This window comes from Daktulosphaira vitifoliae, unplaced genomic scaffold, assembly GCF_025091365.1.
Source record: "Daktulosphaira vitifoliae isolate Bord-2020 unplaced genomic scaffold, ASM2509136v1 Scaffold_1, whole genome shotgun sequence".
NCBI classification, from domain to species: domain Eukaryota; kingdom Metazoa; phylum Arthropoda; class Insecta; order Hemiptera; family Phylloxeridae; genus Daktulosphaira; species Daktulosphaira vitifoliae.
In genome coordinates this window covers 28,168,560-28,189,003 of record NW_026099572.1, presented here as the reverse complement: position 1 = coordinate 28,189,003, position 20,444 = coordinate 28,168,560, and the positions used below count along the sequence as shown (strand labels likewise).

The 20,444-nt window shown below is 26.8% G+C and overlaps 3 protein-coding genes across 4 annotated transcripts in view; 1 reads left to right on the top strand and 2 right to left on the bottom strand.

Moving 5' to 3' along the window:
• Positions 1 to 84: 84 nt before the first annotated feature.
• On the bottom strand, positions 85 to 4,335 carry LOC126894003 (uncharacterized). The gene is made up of 3 exons (XM_050664621.1): positions 4,074 to 4,335; positions 3,370 to 3,496; positions 85 to 1,801 (listed from the first exon to the last, which is right to left on the bottom strand). The coding sequence occupies exons 1-3, from the start codon at positions 4,244 to 4,246 to the stop codon at positions 1,703 to 1,705; spliced, it is 399 nt and encodes a 132-aa protein (XP_050520578.1). The 5' UTR covers positions 4,247 to 4,335; the 3' UTR covers positions 85 to 1,702.
• A 4,615-nt stretch (positions 4,336 to 8,950) lies between these two features.
• Positions 8,951 to 9,933, bottom strand: LOC126894652 (uncharacterized). The gene is made up of 3 exons (XM_050665817.1): positions 9,552 to 9,933; positions 9,373 to 9,474; positions 8,951 to 9,274 (listed from the first exon to the last, which is right to left on the bottom strand). Exons 1-3 carry the CDS (start codon positions 9,749 to 9,751, stop codon positions 9,148 to 9,150), a joined length of 429 nt encoding a protein of 142 aa, XP_050521774.1. The 5' UTR covers positions 9,752 to 9,933; the 3' UTR covers positions 8,951 to 9,147.
• Positions 9,934 to 12,673: 2,740 nt separating this feature from the next.
• LOC126906817 (calpain-9-like) overlaps positions 12,674 to 20,444 on the top strand; it is a 64,375-nt gene continuing 56,604 nt past the window's right edge. Inside the window, exons 1-2 of one of the 2 annotated variants that reach the window (XM_050687701.1) lie at positions 12,674 to 12,898; positions 17,970 to 18,139. In XM_050687701.1, the coding sequence (XP_050543658.1) occupies positions 17,983 to 18,139 (157 nt within the window). In that variant the 5' untranslated portion in view covers positions 12,674 to 12,898; positions 17,970 to 17,982. Of the gene's footprint in view, positions 12,899 to 14,235; positions 14,411 to 17,969; positions 18,140 to 20,444 lie in introns of those variants that run through there. The other variant, XM_050687693.1, reaches the window with a different exon arrangement.

Genomic DNA, 20,444 nt, shown 5'->3' with positions numbered 1-20,444 from the left:
GGAAAATGTAAACAAAATATTTCAAAATTTATTTTTAATAAGTTTTAACATCAGACTTAGTTATTTAAAAAATAAAACTATTGGTTTACAATAAACATTAATTTATTTTCACACTATATTTTAATATGTCAACATAATGATTAACAGTTATAGTATTTTAAAAATAATTTTTGTACAAATAATTTTATTGAAAAATATATCTTTCTAAAACAAATATAAATTCAACCATAAAAATTTATAAATTAATACTGATATTTCACAAAAAAAAAACACTTAAAATAACAATAATGATTTTATTTTACTACTTTACATTACATTTCCTATAATGACTTTAGTACAATATTTAAAATTAGGCACAGTTTTGACGGTGCCTAATTATTCGACGTGTTAATTATTTGTTAATAAACAACGATTAAAAATTTTGACACATTAGTTTTTGCAAAAAAAGATTCTATGTGGCACATATTAAACCATAGACGTTCTCACCGATGAAATATGGAGAATCGAGCTTTTCCACGGTGAAAATAATTTTATGGGATACATCTATTTTGGATGGGGAATTGAAAATTTATGTTTTATATCCTCCTAAAACCCTGAGAACGCCACTAGAGTATTACACTGTAACTATAGGTTCAGTTCACTAATTTGTGTTATACAACCTGTATTAAATATATTGATCAAATGTTGTTTAGTTTTGAAAAAACTAAAAAAATAATTATTCTGCAGTCGATTTTTTAATTATGTCAACTGAAGCATGCACAAAATAAATATATTAGAAGATGGATTAAAATTGCAATATTTCAAATATCTCGTTAATATTTTGAAAAATGTAATATTTTGTGTTTAATTAGGATAAGACCTTAAAAAAAATAATGTTACAATATTCAGAAAAAAATATATTTTCAAATTGTCTTTACTGAAAAACGAGGATCTCTTAAATAAAATCTTATTGAAGGTTCAAGAGTAATGCATATTGATAGCTTACTGTGCGTAGTTGTGACCCTCAATAGCATTTATAAAAACTGCAATCAATACAGTCTTCCCTTCATTTCCTTTATCCCTTTTCCTTGCTTTCGGATACACTGTTTTTTTTTATTAACTTTTATCTTTTCTTATAAACTTACTGGTAATATTATAATAGGTAATATCATCGAGTAGTTTGACAATGAACATAAAAGAACAATTTGGGTTTATCAATTTAGTAAATGTCAGGTGATATTGTACTTCACTTGATATTATCCTTTTTATTATTAAACTTATCTCGTATAATAGTAATTGGACGGATACTGTATAATAGGTACACATGTTCGGTAAGTTATTATATGAGAGTATTATATTATGTCGTCGTATATGGCCAAGTTAGCTCATTAATTACAAAACGCACACAGGCATACTAAACAGTCGAAGTGGTTTTTACTGAATACGTTAATAAAATCCTTTTAATATAAATCGCTAATCACAGTCAACCGTTAGGTTTTTATATTAGTCTTTTAGTTTATTTTTTTTACATAATAAAGGGTTTGAGAGAGTAATTTGTAAGAACTTATTAACGCAAATAAATCGAAGTAATTTTATATCAATACCATTAATGATTCCTATGAATCTTCTTTATTCAATTGGACACCGGAATAGTAAGCTTTGTGATGAATGAAATATGTGATCTCGTTAAATGATGATTTGCTTGGTAATAAATAAATTGTAGTTAAATACAATTGGTGAAATCCATAGTTGTAACTTGAGGCGGTGCTGGTAATGTGACATCCAATCTTGTACATTTGTTCTCTCGATCACTGCTTAATTTCTATACAAAATTGTATGATTGTAATGTTACTTTATTTATAATTAATATACCAGTCTAGCAGCGGATTGGGGGTCAAAATCGGCCCGAAGAACCATACTATATGTGGCCTTTATTATTAAAAATATTTATATGTGATGTGTTATAGATATAGGGGAGATACTTGGGCAATAAGCCGCCCATTCTCAGTTTGAAATTTAGCTCACTAAAAAATTAAAAATTAGTATGTATTGTTTTAAAAATATTTTTTAATGAGGAGAAAATTAGATTAGATCCCAAAAAATCATAACCCTAGTAAAAAAAAATCCAATTGCCTGGGATTAGGGTTTAAAATATGTTAGCTGATGGTACAAAGTTTGTCAACTAATCTATCAGCAGGACGTACTATAATTTCTATGAATAGTTAGATTTGATCGGGTTGGGTCTCAAAATTAATTAAGTTCCGTTCAAAGTTCTGAAATAGAGGAATTGTGTGCACAAGGTTATGATGCACACCTCAATATTTCATAAATTAGTGAATTATAGGCTTTGTTTATAAGATACAAATATATTCATCTGGTCGAGTTTCACATGTATATAAATTTTGTTAACAATTTTATCATTATTTCATTTTTAACGACCAATAAAGTAAAAACTGGAGTGAGTGATATAAAAATTCAAGTTTTTCAAAAACCTCTATTACGAAAACTTTTAAACTAAAATTTATGATATTCACATATATTTATAGATTAAGTTATTATCTACAATTTAAATAAATAATTGACTAGCAGTGATTTAGAGGGGCACAGGATCACGCCCCCCCATTGACTGAGTCATGTAAATATTTTATCAAGCAATGTAACAATGTTTACTATTATTAGAAAAAGTTATTTTTTGGTTATCGATAATAACAAAGGTTTTTGTTATGTTAGTCGATATAGTTGTCTCGTGGAACAAAATTTGATACCCGCACAGTTGTCCCGTTAATGTTATTACCTATTTTTGAAATGTTAATTACGTATTTTATTAATAAAAATGAATTCAAAACAAAAAATAGATTTTTTTGAAAAAAAAAATCTAAAATATGTGTTAACAAAAAGTATGAGCAAAAAAAAGTCTTTTTATGGTACCTTATTCATGAACATTTTTTGTACCCCTCCCATTATAAATTTCTAAATACGCCACTGTTGAATAGTATACTGTAAAATTTATAACACAATTTATAAAGAAGATTTATTTGAAAATTTGTGATGGTTTTAAGTTAAAAAGATTTCTTTGAAAAAAAATATTTTATCTAAGAATCTTCAAGTTTTACAGATGATTGCCATGAAGTTAGTAATTAAATAAATTAAATTTTAGAAACTGAATGAATACGGGAAAATTCCCGGTGACCCAGTCCTCTATTGTATCTATAAAGTAAAAAGGCCGTTAAAAAAAAATATTATCAAATATCTTTCAATTAATTTGCATTTATTCTAAATTTGACAAAATTAAAATATTCTACTTGTTACCAGAAAGTGTGGAAGGTTTTAATAATGCTGATCGTTTTAATAATTTGTACATGATCTTTATTGTTGATATACTGTACTTACATTTTTTGTGGGAGAAGAAGGGACCGGTACGTACTTAACCAAAACGGGCGCACGGAGACACCCAAAACATTGTTTAAACACTGGACAAAACGATCCGATCACAAACAACATGACAACTATCCCACCACTGAAAGAATAAATTTAACAATATATGTATAAAAACGATCAAGCTAATTTATTTTTATAAAATAATAATAAGGATTTACATACAAAAAGAATCCTCGAGTTTAGAGGTGGTGTGCTAAAAAACGATGTGTCTCTACTAATTTTTTTTTATCTTTTGCGTGCCTCTATTATTTTATCATACTTGATAAATGAAGGTGCAAATTGGACATCTTCCAATAACACATTTTTTACAATTACATAAATGTATTTTTTCGTTTTTGTATTTATATTTCTATTATCAGTTAATAAAAGAACTTGCGCTTTTATTTCTCAATAAAATATTATTTTTACGAGAATGTTTTTCCTTTATGACTTAGTAAAACCTTATTATTTAATTTTTCTCATTTAAGAACTATCAAAAAAAATGTTCAGTTTTTTTGCTGATAACCAGTGAAATTTAAACATAATTTTTTTATCGAGAGTGGAAAATCGACGCTTATTTTTAGAATATACTAAAGTTCAACCTAGTTTTCTGTTGACAATTGGTTTAAATTATGAGACTTAATAGTGTTTATTATTTGAACCTAAATATTTCTTACCATAAGTACCAAAGGCTGTAGACGTTGTCGCAACATTTGTCATCGCCACAACAGTATTGCTCGTTAGAACACAGACCTGCCTTGCATATGGATGCTGTGGTGCCCGTGGTTTGCAGTAACAGTATAGCCGTTAATGACTGTACTGTGGTCAATCCAATGTATTCCTTTGACATTTTGCACGCGTATGCAGCAGTTGCAGCTGTGAACACGACTGACGGCCCTTCGGCCTTCGTACGCGTATCTCGGCAGCAGCGGTGTCACTCAGCTGTAGCGCACAACCCTCTCGACCAGGCTATTTATGGAGGGTTGTGGTGGTGGTGGTGTTCACGGTAGGGAACCACACGAATCGATACGGCCCCACTATGTTTCACCGCTGCTTCAGTACTATGTGCTATTGTAATCTTTATTATTAACATTTTTTCATTATCAAGATAATTGTAATATACATTTTAATGAATGAAAAATAAATTGTTGATTTTTGTGTAAAGAACATCCCTTACAGTCGTACAACAAATCAATAAATAATAACTCCATCAAAATAACCCCTATGATATTTTGATGTAATGCTTGTCAGAGGTCTAAATCAACCAAGATGAAAATATTTATGTTGTGATGATACAGTTCACACTTCAATTAGGTGGACTACTAAATATCACTGTTACATATATTTTTCCACCCATCACAGTAGTAAAAAATATTTGGAGGCTATTGATAATTTTCCCGTCTACCTATTAAATAGTTTTGTGTATATTTTATAATTTTCATAATTAGTGGAGGCACTAATTTTATTTTCGGTGAGGCATAATTCTCAAAGCCCACCTCTAATTTGCAGACATGTAAAAGTCCTTAGATCACCAAAAAGGTATATATCAATGTGTCCAGTCTAATAAAAATATTTAGTTTTGCCGATGGTTTTTATTAATTTAACACTTAACAAATAAAAATAATTATTAGTCTTTCAAGAAATTTTTTTTTTTTTGAAAATGTTTTAATATTTAGTATTTTTTTTAATTGGCGGTGGCTCCCGATTGTTAGGAAGGGTGTATCCACTTTTTAGTCAAAGTTTCAATCCACACGATTGTCCTGGTAATTGTCGTGATGTCAATTGTAACTAATTTATTTTTATGTCTTCTCTGTTATTTTAGCGTTCTATTATAAGTAGTTCGTGTTATTCGACAATAAAATCATTCGATTTAGCTTAATATTAGTAATTTAAATTTAATTTCTAAGAATTAAGTATGACGTCAGTCCTTGTACGTTTCGAGATCGATTCTCGTATATTCTCAAAACTTGTTGTACCATTTCTATTAATAGTTCTATAAAAGTAAAAACTGCAATAAAAGATAATAGTCGAGCTATAATAATACTATGTATTGAAAACTATATAATTAAATAACACTATACGTATTATATTATAAGACATAATATATTAACATAATATTATGTAAGAACAGATTTAATCTATGGTTATTAAGATAAGGTAATGGTTTTTATATTATTTTTAAATTGTAATAAAATACTATCATATACAGAGTGTATATAGAATGATTTATTTATCATTTTTCTCTGAAATCCATTAAAATAATAATAATGTGAAAATATTTAATTGATTTATAGAGTAATATTTATTTCACGATTTGTTTATGGTTTAATATTTTTTAAATGTATCCCTAATCCCTTATACAGGTGGGTATAAACATTTTTTTTAAATTGAAATATATCCTGAAGTGGGGTATAAGTAAATAAATAGGGTAATTGTATATTAATTTTTTCTCTTGGAATACTTAGCAGGTTTTGTTTTAGATTTGTTTTTATTATTTTGCTTCATATTTATTGATATCATTTTATATTTAGTAGTTTAAAAAATATGTTAAAATTACTCTATCGTTAAAAAACAGCACTTCCAAAACAAATTTTCTGCATTTAAAAGGTCTATAATTTTTTAAAAAACACTAATTATAATGACATTTTTATAGAGTATACACTTTCTTTTGATGTGCTTTTAAAAATTCCAATAAAAAATCAAAATACAGAAAGGATTTGAATGAGATCTTATACATTAAAAAAAATTTAGTTCAACTCGATTTTTGAATATGTTCTGGAATGTCTGACATTTTCAACTTTCATCAATCTAAAAATTTTTAGAATATAAAAAATAATTTGCCCGACGATTGTTCTTAATCGACTGTTAAAGTAAAAATAATCACAATTAAAAAAAAAATCGTTTATATTGTCATTTGTAGTTGTCAAATGTATGTAGAAAAATACAGTGATAAGAAATAGGTTTCATATATTTAATGTTTTTGATGGATAGTAATTGATTATTTTGCAAATGAGTATAGACTAAATGATTACCGCATATTTGAAACAGTAATAGTAAAATTACAATAATACATATTATTGTGATATTTAACAAATACGCATTGAATGATTTTTAATGATAGTGATGTTAAAAACTGACAAATATCATATATACTAGTCTCAACTATGTCGCGATTTGACCATGCTAGGTTTTTTATGTATATATTTTTAAACATTAAACACATCATAACTTTCAATATTCACTTCAACTTTTTTTATGTGTCCTTAAAATTTTAATAAATTATTGACAGTAATTATTTTTACATTTATTACTGTACATCTCTCTTCCTATTAATTTTATGCAAACTTCTGCAAAATGTTCATTTCTATTATAAACAAAAAGCGTTCATTGGATAAACATGCATATTTCAACTTGATACTATATAAATATATTAGGTAAATTCACACATTTTGTTTAGCTCGACCTTTGTTGAATTTATACACCAATATTAATTCTTTAAAACTCAGAAAGTTTGTTATATATTTTGCAAATAATTGGTTAACTTACTAATGCTAATTGTTGCCATAGTTATCAATTAAGCTTATATTGTCGAGAAACACTTAATTATTTAGTTAGTTAGTTCTTTACGACGCTAGACAAAAGAAAAATCCAAAACGATAAAACCTCAGGGTATTTAATGATCATGTCATAAATTATTTAATAAGGCCAATGCGTTTAATATCTATATGACCATTCAATTATTTTACCTTTAAAAATGAAATATGTGTCACACTATTCATGATTTTCTACTGTAAATAATATTTAGACTGTAAGGCTAAAAACACTTTTTTAATATCATAAAAAATATTTCTGGCAATTACTGTTTTTGTGAGTAATTCAATGTTATCACCTTGAAAGTGTATAAAATGATAGCCGTACTTAACAAGTAGAAAAAAACAATAGAAGTTTAATAAGTCACGCACATTTTTTAATTTTAAATGGTTTTCAAAGATAAATGAAAAAAATCATGGTAATATGTGAAAAATCTAATTAATATTGAATATAATGACTTTTATTTTGTATAAATCCTAATAAATATTTTTAATTTATATAGTTTGATTAATGATATGGTAAGTCGTTTATAATATATATGTATATATTTTTCTATATGTATATATCTTTCTATCACAAGAATAATAAAAAAAATATATTTATATATGCAAAGAAACATAGCTAAAAATGATAACATCTAAGTTGATAAAGCTCCTATTGATTATTAATTAATAATATAATAAATGTAACACTAACATAACAGAAAACGTAAGTTTTAAAGATACTATTGACAAGTTTTCTCAAAAAAAGTAAAAAAAAATGTTTGTTAATACTTAATTATAAATTGTAATGTATTGGTATATAAGTATTATTAAAATAAATAGATATAATTTGAAGTCCTTTTTTTGTTTATTACAATAATTTAACGAGCATTTAGTTTTTGTGTTACAAAACCTCAGATATAAAAATTAATATTTATAGATATAATACATATCCAACGGTTTAAGATATTTATATATATAAATCTTATTATATAGTAAAATATTAAAAAATTAGCTATTGCTATAAAAATTACTTAGCGATGTCTGATTTTCCTTGTTTTTTAATGAAAAAGCTCAGCAAATTATTCTGGAAAAATGATTTACTTAGATGAGAAAATTTTTTGTAGCATTCACTGAGCGTTTAAAAATTTGGCTAAAGTGCTCATTTACATCAGCGTTTTTTCATTTAAAACGGTGGAAATTTTTACAAGACTTGTCCAGAGACATTCTAAAGGTGCCAATTAGTATCTTATATTTCCTTGATTGGTATCATCCTATTATATAAAAAATTTCTAACGTTTTAAGTTCTGAAAAAATGAAAAAGTGTATTATTTCAAATAAATATTTTATGGGCTCATAACTTCTATTCTTTAATAATCCAAATAGTTAATTTCTAGTTAAAACATTAGTTTTGTAGATAGCACCCGTTAAAAGTAGTATGCTTATTATATATAATCTAAGCGTTTTGTGCATTTAAATGAAAAATAATGATTTTGTGATACAAATGTATAATTTGTTATAGTTATATTAAATTAATGTTACTTCTTATAAAATACTTATAATACTTAATTGATTTTTTTTATTTTGGTACATAGAACGTTTGACACTTACTCTTCAAATCAAGAAAATATATTTATTTGACGTTCAAAATCTTTATTTAATTTATTTAATCTAATAAAATTAACATTTTATCATACAAATTATAATACCATTACTCTATACATGTTTTACACTATTTATCAAGATCCGGCACTTAGAAGTATTATTAATAATTTTTTAGGTATAATAAAATTACTAATATAATGATTAAATCTAACCAATATAGATTTATAATATACATATTTTCATAATTTTTACTGATTTTTTTTTTTTTATTATAATGTTTTATTTGTAATGTTATCTGTCTTCCAAAAAAAATAATTTTGGCAGATAGAACGGTTCACATTTTTACTCTTAAAATAAAGAAAAATTTTTCATGTTATATCATTAGAACCATGTAATCAATTTTGTATGCATACTATAATCTTTTCTTTCGGACTAATTATTCTGTGACCTCGAGAATTTCAAGTATCCTTCTATCTAGTGCTGGTATTAGAAATACATAGAAGTATGGGAAATAAGGAGGTTATATCATCCTCTTATGCAGGGTCGCATTTAGGAATTTTGCCGCCCGGTGCTCTTAATTTTGCCGCCCCCCAAAAAGTGTTGGATTGGGTTTTTTAGTTGGCGTATTTAATAATTCCGAATATTCAATTAATTGATTTTCATTTGCCATGGTTTCAAAAGTACTATGTAGAGGATGTTCACTAAAAAATTATAAAATTGTTTATTTATAAAAAACTGAATTAACGCAGATGAGATAACATATGCTTCAAGCATTCTTTTTGATTTGTGTACGCCTTACCTTGGTGCAATAGAAGACGTATTTATTAATTGTTTTTCCGAATTTTCAATTATTTGATTTTCATTTGCTAGGGCTTCAAGAGGACTCTGAAGATTAGGCTCACTAAACAAAATATAAAATTTTTCATTTATATAAAACTGAAATAACGTACAAAAGTTAACATTTGATTTTTAAATTACTTTTTATCACTAGACTCATTTGAAATCTGTTCAGCTGTAGTCTCTATTTTACTTGGCGAATTGGAGATTGATGGTCGTTGATTGCCAAAAAATGAAGTTAATTTTGCGGTTTGAGAAATGACTTTTTGTTCTTTTTCTAATTTTAATTTAGCAACTTTTTTATAAGCACTTCCACTTAAACGTTTTCTGCCATCACTCATTTTAATACGTTAATAAATAATAAAATATACAAATAAAAAAAAACACCTCAACACATTAAGTCGGTCACTTGTAGTCGAGTACTAAACACAATGAGCTGTCTGTACACAACACATTATTAGTGTGACATTATTAGATAGTAATTTTGTGAAAAATGAGACAAATTATTGTGTTTTAACTTTCTTAGTATTCCAATAATAATCAACTATCAACGGCCGACGACATCCACAAAACCAGTTTAAGGGAGAAAATATCAATACTTTGTTAAAATTAGATAAAAACATGAATCAAATAAATTGCCGCCTACTTTATTTATAGTGCTGTTCATTATAAAAATACTATGTATAATCAATACTATTATCTAACTACTAACTGTAGTCTATGTTGTTATACAGCTTTGATATATCTTCTTTTACATTTATATCTTTGTACACGTTTTAAGTTAGAAAATAATAAAGTAATATTTTTTTTAGAAATAGATATTTTTGTTTCATAAAAATAAATTGTTCTGTTTGAAAAAATTTTAAATTAAATAAAAATAATTAATTTTTAAAAATTGTATACCTATTAAGATTTTTGCCGCCCGGGGCAAATGCCCCCAATGCCCCCCCCCTAAATGCGGGCCTGCTCTTATGTATGTTGAAAGTGTAGTAAATATAAGTAAAGATAAAGTTCAAGATAAAATATTTGATAAGTGTGATGATTTTATTTGTTAAAAATATCTGTTAAATATTACAATTGATTTTAAAATTATCCAAAATTAGATTAGAGATAACAGACAATTATATATAATAAAAATAAAATTATTGTATTAAAGGAGAACCAATTATTTACTGTAATTAAAATTTAGTATTGAATTTAAAAGACAATAATAGTAACAATATTAAAATTGTCTTCTATGAAGTATCAGAATTGCTGATTTTTTTATGAGGATAGGTTATCTATAGTAAATTGCAGGGTTATCAAGATCATGTTAATAAAAGATCTGTGTAAGTAAACAGTCTAAGTCCCTCAAGTCCAATGTAAATTTTTTAATTTTTGGTATTTTAAGCAATGTTTTAAACAAAGAATGTTACAATGTAACAATTTTGGCAGATTGCACTTTAACTATTATTTAATTAATATAATTTAGTACATAAATTCAGTCATAAATAAACCAGTGACAATAGGCGAGGACATGATTGGAGAGGTGGAAAGTTTTAAGTATTTAGGATAAGTTGTGCAAAAGAGCGGTGGTATTGACGAGGATGTAAAACACAGGATTAAGTGTGGATGGTTGAAGTGGAGAGAAGCGTCTGGTGTCTTATGCGATAAAAGAATTCCAATGAGGCTGAAAGGTAAATTCTACAAGACTGTAGTGAGACCAGCTATGATGTATGGTTCAGAGTGTTGAGCGGTTGATAAGAAAGTAGAGCAGAGAATAAGTGTAGCAGAGATGAGAATGCTTAGATGGATGAGTTGAGTGACTATAGAAGATAAGATAAGAAATGAGCATATAAGAGGGAGTATAAGTGTAGCGTCAATTGTGGATAAGATAAGAGAAAATAGACTTAGATGATTTGGTCATGTTATGAGGAGAGAAGAATCGGAAGCCGCAAGAACAGTTGTAAAAATTAATGTTGAAGGAAGAAGAGGTAGAGGAAGACCAAAAAATAGACGGATAGATGTTATTGAATATAGGAGCTTTCTTATAATTTGGCCGCCGAGTTTTATTCTTTCATACGATATATTTACTGTACAAAACATCTGTGATACTTTAAGTTTGTTCAGCTTATTTAAATTTGTATATAAAAATAATATGACTTAATAACTGGCTCGATTTATTACAGTTTTAATTTTCTTAAATATCTGTCTATCGAATTAAAAATAATCAATTCATTTGTCACCAATTTGTTGTGTAGGTTTCAATTTAAAGTATAAGTATTTTTAGAGTATAAGTGATTGGGTATGACTATTATTATCATAAGACATATTTCGGCTGCACTCTTCCATCTGGCTAGGTATAAAAATGTTAATAAATTTTAAAGTACTGGTTCAAAAGTTGTCATCTACCAGTTATTTTCTTAATTAGATAATTTTCTATTTAAAAGATAATTAAACAAGTTTGTTTCCAATAAAAAAAATTAAGTTGATACTTGACGCGGTCGCAGTGACAATATCATACCTTTATAAGAGATAATGAATTGACCTAAAAAGTATTTAAATATTTATAAATCGAGAAATAAATACTACTGTACAAAGTCAAAACAGAAATATTTAAGGGGGAGGGTTTCAACCATTATTATAAAACTTCAATTATGGAATCAAATTAAATTAAAAATATTGGGATGGTAATTTATGTTTTATACCCACTTTATTCTTATAATTTATCAAAGCCTAAAGAAGACAGAAAGCTGCTTAAAATAAGTTATTTAAACTTTTTTTAAATATTAGATCTTATTTTGATAAGTTTTAGATATTTCCACAAAATATAGCAATTATTTGCAAAAAAAAAAAAAAAAATCATTTAACTGTATGGTACCTTTTAAATTAATAATATTGATGTGAATAAAAATAAAAAAACATCCTAAGTTATAGGTATTTTATAACATCAATTTAATAACACTAATTAATAATATATAGTAATATTAAAATTGAAAAATTATAAAAATAATCACTTTTATGAAAATTAAATCATTTTAGAGTAATATGAGGTAAAAATTGAAAATTTAATTAAACAAATTTCAATAATTTATATTTTTATGTTACATTTATATTTAATAATATTTCTATAATTTTTGTACTTCCCCAATTAGGATTTTATTGATTTTATTTATAGTGTAAAAATAGACACGTATGCGTTAAAATTTAAATTAAATTATGTTTAATACAATATTAGATGGCGTTCTATGATGGCATTGGTCTATGTCGGCAGTCACGTGTGACTTGCTCGCCACCAGCAGTCGGTGCGCTTAGCAGCTGTTTAATGGTTGTGCGAGGCTGTTGTTCGTTTAGCAAAAATAATATTGTGTTCGTTTAGTAAATTTATTTAACGAATCGGATTTTTATTGTTTTTACATTAGTCGATTTTTAAGTGATATTTCTAAGATTTCCCTAAAACAGGACATAATTTGTCAATCTTATAACGGAAACCAGATCATAGGAAAAAAGTAAGTACTTTAATTGTACAAGTTGAAAATCTTTTTAAAAGAACATAAAAAATGTTAAGTTTTCTGCTGGTTATTTAAATAAAAATATGGTTGCGTGTTAAATGTTAAGATCGGCCCTTTTTTGGGGCCTAGAACAAAATTATTTATTTTTGTGAAAAGATATACTAAAAATAAAAAATGACAGTTGAAAAATAGAAATAAAGTGTATAAATTCGCTTAGGCCTAGGTAAATGCACAAGTTGACTTACCCAAGCCGATGTTGTTAAATATGAGGTTCTCCGTAACATCGATAAATTAATAAATGACACTAAACACCTGTAATAAATAAAAAGAGATACGAGGAGTAGAATGTAACATTTTTTTATACATTTTTTCTATTATAAACTGGTTTAAATTATATTATACTCAGATCTAGGCAATGTATTGGATAAATAAAATTAATAGCAAGAAATGTTTTTTTATTAAAAATGTTGTTAAAATCAAATTAATACCCAGTTAAAAGCTTTATTGTTTTCAAATATTAAAAAAGAGTTATAGATTATTTCATTGGATGATGTATTAACTATTTTTTTGTTTTGAGACCATTTCTGTTTTGAGCACTACCTTACTATAATAGTTAATATAAGTATTATATTTACTATCATAGTAAATTGTTACATTTTATATTATAAGATAATTATCAGAAGGGCATTTGTATCTTTAAAAGTACTTTGAAATGGTTTTCATATAACTAATTCTGTTTTATAAAAACAAAGCATTATTTGTATTAAACTTCACTCTCAAACTCAAAGGCCTTTCGAAAATCGTTACATGACGATTTTATTTTCAAATGCAAAGTGTACATAAAATTATTCAGTGGTTGATGACAATCGGCACACTCCGAGCGCATCTGCTGTATGGCACAGTGCATATGCATCAACACCTGCGGCACACGTCTCTAAGCTGTCACGGTCGTGCTGAGCGCTCTTCTGGCCGTCTTATGCTTCCGGTAAAACCTTAAGACCAGTTATGACCCCACAGTTTAGGGTTTTCGGTTTTGGGTTCGCATTGTTTGCACATAGGTCTTCTTACCGTTACGGTCGGTTTGAAAGACTGTTGTAGCTAAGGTGTGGTTATTATTACACACGTTATCTTATAATGAAACACATAACTTGAACAAATAAAAGAAGAAAAACAATAGACTAAGGTATTACCGTGTGTTCTATTGTAGGAATAGTCAACATCTCGATGTACGAATAAAAAGAATAATTATAAATAAATATGTAAATTTAATTTTTACTTTTAGCGTTTCATAATTTTATTTTATTTCATCATTCGTGAACAACTCGACGATTTTTTCTTGTAACTTCGATACAAAATTCATGAGGATATGTCAGTAGTATTCTTAAAAAAATATGTCTGTGGTATTGAACTTCCTAATTTTAGTAATGTGTTAACTCCGTTTACAATTATTTATATTATAACTCAAATCATAAAAAGTTACAGTGAACAGAGGAATGCGAGTTTAAACAGGTATGCAAATCAATGATAAATAAAATCATAGTTATAGCATACAGTTTTTTTATAATTTAAACTTATAAATATATTTTACTATCTTTTGCTGTTTCTATTGAGTAATTGACTTAGAATTGTTATGAATTGCGCAAGGATTTAATTTCATCAAATATCAAGATTTTTTCGTTTTTCCATAAGTTTATTGGCATTAAACGGTATATGTAATTTTAATAGCGATTTTCTACAAATTTGTAATATTTTATGCAATTCACAAATAAGTTTAACTTGAATATTGTCGATATTTAAATTTTAAGCAGTCTGACAGTGTTGAAGTGATAAATTTATGGGATATGTTAAATAATTTAGCATTAAAATTAATTTAATTATAGGACCACTTTAGGAACTACTTCAAAAATACTTTCAAGTAATAAGTCGAATCGTGTTATTTAAAGAAATTTAGAATATTTAAACCTTATTATTTGAATATTTTTTAATGGTTTGTATTTTTCAAAAATATTTACATATACATATAATGTACTGATTTTAATTAGATTTAATTTTATGAACAATAGTAAATATCAAGTATATCGATAAAAAATGATTTCTAAGAGTAGATTTTAGGGGTAACTTTCGAAAATTAAATAGTAATCTGTCATTAATTTCCTACTATTAAATGGAAAAATATATTTATATGTACACAACTATTAAAAAGGGGGATAATAGTATACTTAATAAATCACACTGTATACAAACATACACATACATATATATACAATGTATCAAATAATTTATTGAAAAATAACCTTTAGTCTTATTGTTATTATTAAATGATTTTAATTATAAGTTCTTCATTACTGATAAAAAATGGGTTCGACCTGGCTTAATGGGTAAAAACGTATGTTTCGGTGCACGGAATCTCGGGTTCGATCCCCAGAGTGCCAATAATTTTTAACTGATTTTCTGGTGATGTTTGTCACTGGTGCAAGCCGGCCAAAATGCCCGTCCTGTCCATCACTGGCTTAGCCAAAAACCATCTTTGACTCCCTAACATGTGAAAGTTAGCCACCACCATCTGTAGCATGTTGAATTTGGGAAATAAAAGGATATAACACTGATCGTTTTCATTCTGATAATATAATAATAGTTAAGAAATATAATAAATAATAGTTTTCTGACTAAATAATTATCAAGTTACAATGGACATTTACACTTTTTCACACGTTTTTATTTAAAATAAACTCAAAAATTTGTAAAGATATATTTCAAGCGGAATGCTTAATTCATACTAAACAAATAAAGAAAATCAAGGTTACCACACCTAATGAATATTTTTCGAGTTTTATTTATATTTTTATTTTATAACAGCTAAACAATAAAATTGCAAATTTATAATTTTAAGTGAACTAATAAAAATTTCTTGTCTTCTTGTTCTAATAAAATACAATTTGATTTAATTTTAAACTACCGTATTAAGATAAAAAATGATATTTAATGTTAATAATATACTTAAAAAATTAGTATTAATTATAGTTATTACTGTATATAAAACAATATCGAATGTAATTTTTTGTATAAAAAAAGCGTTTTTTGTTTTCTTTAATAGTGTAATCAATAAATGAAGATTTAAACATTGACTCATTTATAAGATATTTATTTGACTTCTGTTTCGTTTAAGAAACGAATTGTTTGAACATAAGAAAAAACTTTTTGATGGACGACCTAGCGACGAAAGTACAGTGACGCATTCCGTTAACGAATATCCATTGAAATAGACTCTGAAAAAAAATTATGGCAGTGTAATTTGTATTTATTATGGCACTCGTGATAAATTAAGTGTGTATTGAAGTCGGACGAGGTTTGGACGCGGCAAAGAGGAAACTTGTTCGTTTGAAAATCGCTTAATTTTTATTATTGTTATTATTTTGACCTTCGCGTTCGTAAAGAACATTTAATACAGACATATTATTTTGCAACCTCTCTGTGAACTCAAGTGTAAGAAGAAATTGTTGTAAATATCAAAAAAATAATGTTTTTTGGTGCCCGGGTCGTATTTGAAATATTTAATTTTTTTAATAATTGTACTTTTGGTATTGTCGTTGATTTGAATATTTGGATAAGATTCGTCGTGTACTCAGTTCGTAAATATTTGATTTGGGTATGGTATTAAATCATTGTTTTCTAACAGAGGCCGATGTATTCAATTTGCTTACACAATTAACCATTGCATTTTTCTATTAAAAGTACCTAATTACTTTTGTTCAATTTTATTCGTAATTGGAACTTGCCCAGCATATCGCTTTAGCGTTGGCCCTGGTACATTTTGCGGTCGAGTGAACAAAAATGTTTAAATTACATTTGTTATTATGCATTTTCATTGAAATTGACCGCAGCGCATATGCAATTTTTTCACTATTAACAAAAGAGTATAGCTGTACACGACAGCGTATTATATTTGAAAACAGTATCATCATTGCACATTGTTTACCGAGAGTTTGTTTTTTCAAAGTGACTGAGCTCTTGATTTTTAATTTTAATCACATTTCTTGATTCAAAAATAATATTATTTTTGAGTCATAGAGTTTATTTGTGAGTATAAAAATTTTATTGGACTCTGCAAACCGATATTATAGTTTAAGTATTAATGTATAAATTTAGAAATCTTTATCTTGTTTTAATTTTTTCTGACTTGTACTGCAATATTAATGTATTTATCAGTTCAATAATTAATCTAGTATCTATTACGTAGGATTTTGCCAATTAGAATAGAACTTAAAAAATAGTACCTAGTTTTTACGTGTATTATAGTCAAACGCTTTGTATTGAAAAACATCTAATTCGCTCCATTTAATTGCACACTAAAATAATATCTAAGCGAAACCTGTTATTTTAGTCCCGTGTTATTATTATAAACGGCTGGCATTGTTGATTGTGAGAAGTGGTTAGATTTACATGCAATTTATTTATATTTGTATACATTTTGAACACGTCTGTATTATTACAATTAATTATTAAATGTTTTCGCACAATTTGCGTTTTTGGATGATGACTACTTGTGTAATGTTTTCCTGCGGCCAAATGCACAACGGGCTATTATACTATTATTTTATCTGTTTATTTTTCCTTTCAAATACATTGTTTTCCCATTCACTGAGGATGCTTTACTGCATGTTCTATTGTTATACATATAAATCGCTTTCACCACTATTCCGTTAATTTCCGATTTACCTTGACACGACTTCTCTTCACTAGGTTAACTGCGCCAACTTGCTGTTCAGAAGTGAGGAAGTTAAGGAGAGTGTATTACATTAAGCCCAAAATTCCTTGTAATTCATCGTTATTCGTATTACAATTCTGACACATATATCATATTTATGTCTGGTTCGTTACGTTTGGTATTGCGGCCATAAAAATGCTTGTAATTATTATTACTTTTTTAGCCTTATTGGTATAGCTCAAACGTAAACACTTATTTTTTTCTCGGGCTTATGAATTTTCTTTATGCGGTTGACGGTCATTGGCCGGCTCAATACCATTCGGATCATAGTGTATTAATTAATCACCTTTATTATTGTTACAGAGATGGAAGTGAGATGAGTGTAGGGGCCGAGCCTGGCGGGTGTTGGGACAGTTGCGTGCGGTTGATGTGCCATAGTCAAACGACGCAACCATCAGCTCAGCGACAAGCTTATCCTGTCCGCCACCTCTACTCAAATGGCATCAAAAACGGTTTGAACGGACATATAAAAGGTAAATTTAGTTCTAAGATGATTTTTTTTCTTAAGGAAGATGATTTATTGTATTTGAAAGAGAAAATGACAAATTTCTTCATCCTTTTTTTGATAAATGTTATTTATACAATTGGTAATAAATTCATAGCTATTGGCATAAAGTTTTCTGCATCTAACAAAAAAAATGTATTTATTGCAAAAATTGTTATCTACAATACATATTTTGAATAATAATTATATATAAATAAATAGTCTAATAAATTTTAGTCTTATAAAATAGTCTAATGTACTAGTCTTATGGCTATACAAATAAATAAGTAATACTTTTTCTGTGGTATATTTTATTTGAGTAAGCATCGCGTACTATTTGTTAAAAAAAAATAATTTGAAGTATTTATTATTAGTTTACGGACCATCAAAGAGTTGTGAGTAAAGCGTAGGATAAAAAGAAGAAAAACGTTTTTGGATATAGGTTATATTTTAATGTACAAAACTGTGTACTAAATTATCTTTGGCTACTGCCCCGACTTCAAATTATAATTAATCAGGTAATTAGCAAATTTTCAATGCCCATTCGGATTTTATAATCGTGTTAACTTACAATCACGTTTTCTCATCAGTGTTTACATCAATTTAAGATGAATAATTCTCCTACAATTTCAAAATTATTCTCATATTATGTTTTTTTTTAGTGAATCAATGTACTATATGATATATTAAAGGTTATATAGATACATGGAATCATTAAAATGACTGCTGAAAAATAAAGTAACCTAATAATGCATTGTCTACCTATTGATATTTTGTTATCAAAATTGCACAAAGTTATATCGCTATTGAAAACTTATTATTAACAGTTTTCAAGATGTTTACGTAGGCGTAAATGAATTATTACCAGTGTTATTTCCGGTGTTGCTTCCGTCTTTCAAAGATGAGCATTCGAGCACGTTTTTTCTTAATATAGAAAAATAGTTTGTGTTGTACACTTTTATTTCTAAAAATAATTACCATCCCGAATAATTAATTACTCTTTCAAACAAAGTGAAGTCGTGTACATATCATACGGTAAACATATTTTTAAAGATTTGGTAGTCCGTAATTAACAGAATGAGTTGAGTATTATATATTCTTAATAATTTCCTTAGATCTATATACGTAATTAATTATACCGATTATAATATGAGTACAAGAAAACCTATAAAATTAACAACTTGCTCTAATTAATTGGTTATTAATGATTTTTTTTATTTTTTGCATATCAAACCGTTCTATAATGTCCGTTGTAATGTAATTAGTATGCATAATGATCACAGGGGCAATTAAATAGTAGGCTAAAGGAGCTTAGCCCCCACTCAAATTAAAATATTATATTTATTGTTATTTAAAAATATTTTTAGGGCGAGGAAAAAATTAATTTAGCACACCAATAGTTTTATTCTAATTTCGACCATAGTAATAACCGATACGATTAAGTAATCAATTCACATAAAATTCATAAACTAGATGTATCAGTTCAGTTAGAAAAATATTTTAATATCGTACCTTTACTCTTAAAAAATATTATACGTAAGTATAATCTTTGATTAGTCAGAGAAGTCTGAGGAATTTTGATTTAATAAAATATAATATGTTTTTTTATCAAAAAATATTTGACGTTGATTTTATACTCTTACAAGAAACAATTTTATTAAATACTTTTATACAGATTTAAAAATTACTTACCGGTCAGCATTTAATTAAATAACCTAATGATTTATCTTGATTTATCGGTTGCATCTTCAAAGGTAAATAATGGTATTTTTTACTGTAGATGTATTTTATAATTGATTTTTCGTAGTTTATATCAAAAAATATTATCTAATTATATTAGTTTAGTTTCATGATGACTTATATAGTATTTTTTCTAATAATAAATGAAATCTTAAGTAAATCGCATAAAACAAAATATATAAATAGAATGTGGGAAGGAACGCTTATGTGTTCATGTACAGAATAGATTATATCTAAATTGAAATCAATACACTTTGACGTTATTAATTATTATATTAAATTGTGTTCTGTTTGAATTGACGTGGTATGGTCGACCTAGACCACACGCATTTGTCGATATTCATTATATTTAATCTTATTAATAGTATTAGTAGTATAACTATTGGTCAGATTTTTCTTAAATGCATATCTCAGAAAATATGTGAGAAACCTTTCAAACGAATTAGGTACAGAGATACTTGTTATTTGGTGTCTGTCACCTACAATAGTTACAATATTGTATCTATTATACTATATTTATGGATATATACGTATTTTTTTTTTTTTTTTTTAAG

Bases quoted from the DNA above. Each gene is read 5' to 3' on its own strand.
- LOC126894003 (XM_050664621.1), bottom strand. From the start codon at position 4,246: ATGTCAAAGGAATACATTGGATTGACCACAGTACAGTCATTAACGGCT. The intron at 3,497-4,073 runs GTAAGAAATATT...TTATTCTTTCAG, and splicing joins TACAGCCTTTGGTACTTATG to TGGTGGGATAGTTGTCATGT. The intron at 1,802-3,369 runs GTAAGTACAGTA...AATTTTGTATAG, and splicing joins CTTCTTCTCCCACAAAAAAT to AAATTAAGCAGTGATCGAGA.
- LOC126894652 (XM_050665817.1), bottom strand. From the start codon at position 9,751: ATGAGTGATGGCAGAAAACGTTTAAGTGGAAGTGCTTATAAAAAAGTT. The intron at 9,475-9,551 runs GTAATTTAAAAA...TATTTTGTTTAG, and splicing joins AATGAGTCTAGTGATAAAAA to TGAGCCTAATCTTCAGAGTC. The intron at 9,275-9,372 runs GTAAGGCGTACA...ATAATTTTTTAG, and splicing joins ACGTCTTCTATTGCACCAAG to TGAACATCCTCTACATAGTA.